The sequence below is a fragment of the Chrysochloris asiatica genome, unplaced genomic scaffold, assembly GCF_000296735.1.
Source record: "Chrysochloris asiatica unplaced genomic scaffold, ChrAsi1.0 scaffold00272, whole genome shotgun sequence".
Classification (NCBI taxonomy): Eukaryota; Metazoa; Chordata; class Mammalia; order Afrosoricida; family Chrysochloridae; genus Chrysochloris; species Chrysochloris asiatica.
The window spans coordinates 331,370-339,331 of record NW_006408790.1 but is presented as its reverse complement, the minus strand read 5'-3'; the positions used below and the strand labels follow the sequence as shown (position 1 = coordinate 339,331).

At 44.1% G+C, this 7,962-nt stretch overlaps 1 protein-coding gene across 1 annotated transcript in view; it reads right to left on the bottom strand.

Annotated features, from left to right (window-relative positions):
* Positions 1–7,962, bottom strand: part of KL (klotho) — a 46,803-nt gene that overhangs the window by 23,618 nt on the left and 15,223 nt on the right. Inside the window, exon 2 of the mRNA XM_006874364.1 lies at positions 468–978. Coding sequence (XP_006874426.1) covers positions 468–978 — 511 coding nt within the window. The remainder of the gene's footprint in view (positions 1–467; positions 979–7,962) is intronic.

Below are 7,962 nucleotides of genomic sequence, written 5' to 3'. Positions count from 1 at the left end.
TGCCCACAGGGTTTCCCAGGCTGTCATTTTTACAGGAGCACACCACCAAGTCCTTTCTCCTCCAGAGCCTCTGGGTATAGAATAAAATAAAAGAAAATTGACTTCAGTTCTTCAAGAACCCCAGGTTAGAAAGGTATTTTTTCAGAAGAAGATTTTGGACAATGACATAGCAGCCGCTGAGTTTGTTCTGAGTCAGCGTGACTGCACAGGACAGAATACCTGTGAGGCTCCCGACCTGTCGTCACCAAGCTTTCTGTTAGGAGTCTGGAGTTAACCACGGCCCGGCCAGGGCTCTTAGGGAGCTGTTGGATAGATGCACCCCTATATTGCCAAGATGCCAAGATAGACGCACCTCTATCTTATTATGACCAAATAACACAATGCATAGAGTTTGTTACAGGTAACCCGAAGGGTTGCTTTTTCTATGGGTTTTTGCCAGGAAATGAGACTTGCCCCTGGAATCTTACCTTTTAAGGTTTCCATAATGAATTTTTTGAGGTAATACATAGATTTGGCATCATCTCTCTTGGTGGTCCCTGAGACAAACCAGCCATTTTCCACAATAAATATTTGAGGATGATTATATTCAAGGTCTATCCAGGAAAGCAGCTGCCTCAGATTGGGGGATTCTAATTGCCGAAATTTCATGTGAGGGTCCAATAATTGGAAACTCAAGGTCGGTCCGAAGGAAAGAGCAAAGAAGTCAGCTGTTCCCTTCACGAACTTTCTCTCCGATTCCGTAAACACAGGCAGAAGCGACGAGAGATTACTCCGCATGCTCTCCGGGTAGTCGCCGTCAAGAAATACGGGTTTGGCGAACCAGCCGAGGACGAAGTCAAGAGATTTTTGACACTCTTTGATGGCGTGGTCGGTCATCCTTCGAGGACTGATCCAGTGGGAGCTTAGGGCAATGGACACTCGGCCTCCTTGAGTTGGGCGGAAAGAAGTATTGTACAGATGCCAGACTTTGGCATGAGCCTAGGAAGAAAAAAGACCAGGGTGAATTTGTCTCTGGTTGTAACAGTCCACACTGAGCCTGAGCTGTATCTGTTTCTCATCAGTCGTGACATGGTGACCAAGGCCCCACATGAAGCCCTAGTAGGGGCTGCAGTTAAGGATTTGGCTGCTAACCTTAAGGTGGACGGTTTGAACCCATCTGAAAGACCTGGGGATCTGCTTCTGTGGAGATTACCACCAAACCAAACCAACTGTCCTTGAGTCGATTCTAACTCCTAGCAACCTACAGGACAGAGAAGAACTCCCCATAGGGTTTCCAAGACTTAAATTTTTAGGAGAGCACGCAGCCTCATCTTTCTCTCTCAGAGTTGCTAGTGGGTTTGAACCATCAACCTTTCAATTAGCAACCTACTGCCTCACTCTCTAAAGATGACTACCTTGGAAATGCCCCTGGAGCAGTTCCATTCTGTCACATGGGGTCGCTATGAGTTAGAATCAACTGGAATATACCGGATTAGTCCACCCCTTATGTAAAAATCAACTAGAACCAATAAAGTATTCCAGATTTGGATAATTCCCACCAATACCATGACCAAAATTACTCTCCATGTTTCTCAGCAGCCAATGAAAAATAAACAATTTCTTGTGTTCAGTATGTAGTTCTTATTCACATTTTGAGAAGGCCATGAAATAAGAATTTGCTATAATATCTTACTATTTAATTGAGTTCAGATTATGTACTTTTTTAATTAATGAATTTTTAAGATATCAGAAAGAAGAACCAATCCTACATGTATGAGAGCACCAGGAATTTCTAAGTAGAATTATATTTTTTATCCTGAGAGATGGGGATTTTTCCACTGACGACAGTTGCTAGAGTCCATTGTATTTTGTACTGGTTTCTCAGAACTAAAGTTCTAGCATGTGACCTCATAATCTTTGTTCTTCCCTAAGAAGAATTAGATCCATAAATTAAAGAACCAACTTTAATATTTTGACCTTGGCCCACCCTCCAGAATTCTCCATCACGGTTGGCTGCCTGTAGAGCCCAAGTTCCCAAAACACATCACGAGCAGGGCCCACGGAAAGGCAGTTATGAGGAGATGAGGTTTCTGTGTTTAATCAGCACTCAAAAGTGGTTTGCTCCCATAAAAGCAACTTTATACATCCCTAAAATTGTACTGACTTTCAATAACTTGTTTTTATCCATTTACTTTTCATTTACAAAGAATTCAGAGGATTGTAGTTTGTTCTTTCCCTTATTGAACTAGATTGTTCCTCATCTCCTAACTCTGATTTATTCTCCATATTTTCCTACAAAGGAGTTCTGGTGATGCTGTAGATCAAGTGTCAGCCTGCTAGCCACAAGGTCAGTGGTTCAAGCCCACAATCCACTCCATGGGAGAAAGCTACGGTTGTCTGTTTCCATAAACATTTACAGTCTCAGACGCTGTAAGGAACAGTTTTACTCTCCCTACTGTTATACGAAGATGCCCTTTGTAGTTACATACTCAGCTGCTGGCTGGAAGGTTGGCAGTTCAAACCCATCAGCTGCTCTGTGAAGAAAGATGTGGCGTCTGTGTCTATCAAGATGACAGCTTTGGAAATCCTATAGGGCAGTTCTCTTCAGTCCCACAGTGTCGCTATAAACCAGGTGTGGTTTGGTTTTTCTTTTTCTACAAGGAGCCCCTGGGTGGCGCAAGCAGTTGAGCGCTCCACTGCTGACTGAAACGTTGGTAGTTCAAACTCAGAGGCATCTTGCAGGAAAGACTTGGTGATTGGTTCCGAAGGGTCAAAGCCTTAAAAATGTTCGGAGTAGTTCTTCTCTAACCACATGGAGACACCATGAGTCAGAATTAACTTGAAGGGAACTGTTTGACTCTGTTGTTGTTGTTGTTGTTAAGTACCGTGGAGTCGGTTCCAAGTCATAGCAACCCTGTACAGGGGTTCCGAGGCTGTGAATCTTTACGGGAGCAGAAAGCCTCATCTTTCTCCTGCATTCTGAATGGTTGGTAATTTTGAACTTAGGCCTTGAGGTTAGCAGCCTGATTCGTAACCACTACGCTACCAGAGCTCCTTGTTTGATTCTTGAGTTTTCTACAAATATGTCACTGTTGTGGGGAAGTGCCTTCAAGTCGGTTCTGATTCAAAGTGACCCTGTCTGGGGTTTCCAAGGCTGTAAAATCTTTTCGGGAGCAGAAGGCTTCATCTTTTCTCCAACATCACAGCTGGTGGACTTGAATCACCGACAATGCGGTTCACAGTCCAGCTCTTATCCTACAGACCACCACACTGCAAAATAAATGCTGTTCTCTGAGGGCGTTTCCCTAGGCGTCTCCTCTGTGAAAACTCTCTTGTTAGTCTTTCTTTGAGTCCTTGTGTTTTGAGAAAGGACCATGGCAGTTTTCATTCCAATCCCTGGGTCTGAAGACGCTCTTTCTCTTAGAATGCCAAATAGCATCTTCATTCTTCCTAAATGTTCCCCTGGGGCTCACTCCAGTACGGCATCCAGGAATGGTCTCCGCAGCAGTCCTATGAGCTCAGCCAAACATTTCAAGGAGATAAAGCATCTTATGTCTAATTTCCACTTTTCATTTCTTAATGATCTGCTCCTATGGTGCTTGGGTAGCGTAGTGGTTACGAATCGGGCTGTTCACCTCAAGGTCAGCAGTTTGAAACTACCAGCTGTTCTGTAGGAGAAAGATGAGGCTTTCTGCTCCCATAAAGATTTACAGCCTCAGAAACCCTGTGCAGGGTCACTGTGAGTCGGTTCTGAGTCCACAGTACTTAACAACAACAACAACAAAAACATTGTTGAGTTGATTCTGACTCACAGTGACCCCATCATCTTTATGGGAGCAGATCGCCACATCTTTCTCCCAAGGAGCCATTGGGTAGGTTTGAACTGCCAACCTTTGGGTTCGAAGTCAAGCATTTAACCATTGTGCCACCAGGGCCTCTTCATGAATACCTACTATGCTGCATTGTATGGAATATTGCTTTCTTTCTTTCTTCATAGTCTGGAGTAGGTATGTACACGCTAAGAAGGAAGTGATGAACACATGTCGTTGAGCGGAATCGCAGCACTAGTAGGCTGTGCTCTTAGCTCAGCTGTGTCTCTCACTCCTTTCATCCTTCCTCACACAACCCAGTCCTGCCTTCCTGCACTGACAGAGTCTCACGGCACTGTCTAAGAGAAAGGAGTTGTCCACGCTGGGACTAGCAATCCAACGAGTGGGAGCTAACACCAGGACGCCGACTGAATTGGGACCAATTTGAGGTAATAAGGACTTTAGGTCATAAAGTACTATAAGGACAGGCATGTCCTAAATACAACAGTCATCCTTCTGTAAAGCAAATGCCATGATGTGGGTGTCGGGGGAGTGTCCCTCGAGGGGTCAGACAGGAGAGGGAGCAAACCAAGAACTTCCTATCAGGGTACGCTTTGCAGGTTGCTAAAGGGAGACTTACAGATTGAATTTTTGATCATCAGGACCACCCCTATAATCTTGGGAGTCAGTTCTGACTCATAAGCTTTCTAAGGAGTGGCTAGTGACCTTGAACCGCCGACCTTGCCTTTCAAATTGCCTCTGCAGTCCAGCGCATTTACCCACAGTGCCACCCCAGGACAACACATAGAAGAGATTCATTGATGTGTGAAAAATGTTTGTAAAATATTGATTGAGCATAAAAGGAAGCTTTTTAAACAGTAAGATCGGCAGCGCTATTAAAAAAGAAAAATATGGAAGTGTTTATAACTTCCTAAAAGATATTTGGGACTAAGATTGTGACCATCCCATTTTGCTTATCTAAACTTTTTATTTGTGAAAGTTTGGCAATTCAAACCCACCAGCTGCTCCTTGGAAACCCTGTATAGAGTCGATATGAGTCAGAAGAGACTTAGCAACAACAACAACAACATCATAAATATAAAGAGCCCTGGTGGTTCCATGGGTTAAGCATGAGACTACTAACTGCAAAATAGGCTGTTCAAGCCCACCAGATGCTCCAAGGGAGAAAGCTGAGGCTGCCTGCTGCTACTAAGGTTTGTAAACTCAGAAACCCTATGAGCACTTCTTCTCTGGCCTAGGGGGTCACAGTGAGTTGGAATCGACTCAATGGCAGTGAAACGAGCTATCATAAATACATATTGCTTCAGAGATAAAAAAGATAAAGAGTCAAAAATGGTAAATGGCTCATAGCAGGTGATGGGCTGACCCTGCTGAGCTGGAACATGGTGGTTACGGTGAGCCCCCGTCTTGTCCCTGCCTACTTGATCTCTAACTCCTCCTCCACTTCTTACCTCGAACCCCAAGTCCTAAGACACTGACCTACCGGATCCTCTGGGCTCCCACACTGTTACAGGTGCATCTTTCTTAGGTACCTTTTAGCTGATCCCAGCCCCTCTGTTCTCTGCTGCTCCAGAGAGCCTTCCCTGGTTCCTCTCCTCTGCTCATTCTGAATACAATGTCAGTGGTTGTGATGTTGCTGCTGTTAGATGCCTTAAAGTTAACCCCTAACTCACAGAGGTCCCATGTAAACAGAACCAAACACCCCCAGTTCTGCACCATCCCACGGTCCCCTGCCCTGGAGACTGGACCATCGTATCCACAAGGTTTTCACTGACTGACTTCCGGAAGTAGATTGCCAAGTCTTTCCTCCTCGTCTACCTGAGTCAGGAAGCTCTGCTGCGTCACAACCACACTCAAGCTCCCACTGATGGGCAGGTGGTGCCTGCGCCTGGAGAGCACTGGCTGGGAATCGAACCCAGGCCCCTGACATGGAAGATGGGCATTCTACAACTGAGTCATCACTGCCCCATCAAATGACCATTCCATGTATTTCCACAGCTGTCTCTCTCAACAGCCTTAACCATGTTTTGCTGGATTTATCTAATTGTCTAGATTGTAGATGTTATATTATAGGACATGCCTTGTTGCTCTCTGTCCTCACATGTCAGCCAATTGTATGAGACTGAGTAAGTGTTGAATCCACAGCCATGATGAAATGAAGGCTGCAGTAACACAAGATAAAAGGGTCTAGGGGGCAGATGCAAAGCACTGGTCAGACCAGAATAGCAGAATAGAAACAAGACACCGGGTTCTGGTTCACTTCTGAGACCTGGGAAAGCGGGTCCTTTCAGGAAAGCACTGTGTGTGCCCGCTATGGTTTTGTGTCAACTGGACTGGACCAGGAGTCTCCCTGGTTTGGTCTTTGAGATGTAGCTGTCCACCGTGATGGAATTTTATGTGATAAACCAATAAGAGGATTAGGGGTGGGATGTTGTTGTTATGTGCCGCTGTCTCAGTTCTGACTCAGAACAATCCCATATAGGGTTTCCAAGGAGCAACTGCTGTATTTGAACTGCTAACATTGTGGTTGGCAGTCCAGGGCTTTTCCTGTTCTTGTTGTCAGGTGCAGTAGAGTCAGTTCCAACTATGTGCAACAGACAAAACACTGCCCAGTCCTATGCCATCCTCACAATATAGGGAGACTTTTTATGATGTCCTTCTCCAGGGACTGGTCCCTCCTGAAAACATGTCTAAAGTATGTGAGATGAAGTCGCACCCTCCTTGATTCGTAGAGGCATTCCAGCTGTACTTTCTTAAAAACATATTTGTTCGTTCTTCTGGTAGTCCATGGTACTTTCAATATTCTTCATCAATACTATAATTCAAAGGCATCGATTCTTCTCGATCTCCCTTATTCATTGTCTAACTTTCCCATACATTTGAGGTGACTAAAAAACCATGGCTTGGGTCAGGCTCACCTTAGTCCTCAAACTGATATCTTTGCTCTTGAATACTTCAAAGAGCTCTTTTGCAGCAGATTTGCTTAATGCAATACATTGTTTGATTTCTTGACTGATGCTTCCATGGGTGTTGATTGTTGCTCCAAGTAAAACGAAATCTTTGACACCTTCAATCTGATTTGGCTGGATAGTGAGAATGTGTCACACTTAAGCAGAGTCAGTAGGACTTGATAAATTGAATATTATGTGTGGTATCAACAACACAGAATGCAAAACCCAGAGAAAGGGGAAGGAACGGGATCAAGTTCTGTGTGGACCTTGTATTTGATACCGCAGTGAAGTCATTGTGTGGGCAGCCAAGTGTATGTACCTAACACTGGAGCAGACATGCTGGTATTAATAATGCACTCAAACACATTTCAGAGGCAACACTGGACTTTTCGTTACTGTTCTCTAAATTTCAAAAAAAAAAATTGAAATGGAACAATTCTTAAAGGATTAATATAATCCTGAAAATATCTTAATTACATTGATCAAGACCAATGGCAAAAGAACTGAAATGAAGCTCAAAAAGAAAGTAATTTCAATAGCTCATTGTACCCACTCCGTACCCAGTAAGAACTCTCAAGATGGTACTTTAGTGTAAATTAATTTCGCTGTAATTTAAAGGTGAATTCATATTTTGGACATGTCATCAAGATGGACTGGTCCCTGGAAGAGGACATCACACTTGGTAAACTGAAGATCACTATGCACAACAGAGCGACACATTGTCTGGCCTTCCATCGTCTTCACAATGGCTGCTACATTTGAGCCCAATGCTACTACCACTGTGTCAGCCTATCTCCTTAAGAGTTTGACCCTCCTCTTTTTCACTGACCCTCCAGTCTACCAAGCATGATGTCTTTCTCCAGGGACGGGTCTCTCCTGATGACTTGTCCAAAGTATGAGAGATGAAGTTTCGTCACCTGGCTTCTAGGGAGCATTCTGAATGCACTTCTTCCAACACAGATTTATTTGTTCTTCTGACAGTCCATGATACTTTGAATATTCTTTTCCAACAACTTAACTCAGATACATCAATTCTTCTACATTCTTCCTTATATGCTTATATATCACTGACACACAGCACCCCCATGTGACAGAGGAGAACTGCCCCACAGGGTTTCCTAGGCTGACATCTATTGTGTCACTATATACTCATATATACTCTTATATAAGGAGCTCTGGTAGCGTAGTGGTTACGAATCGGG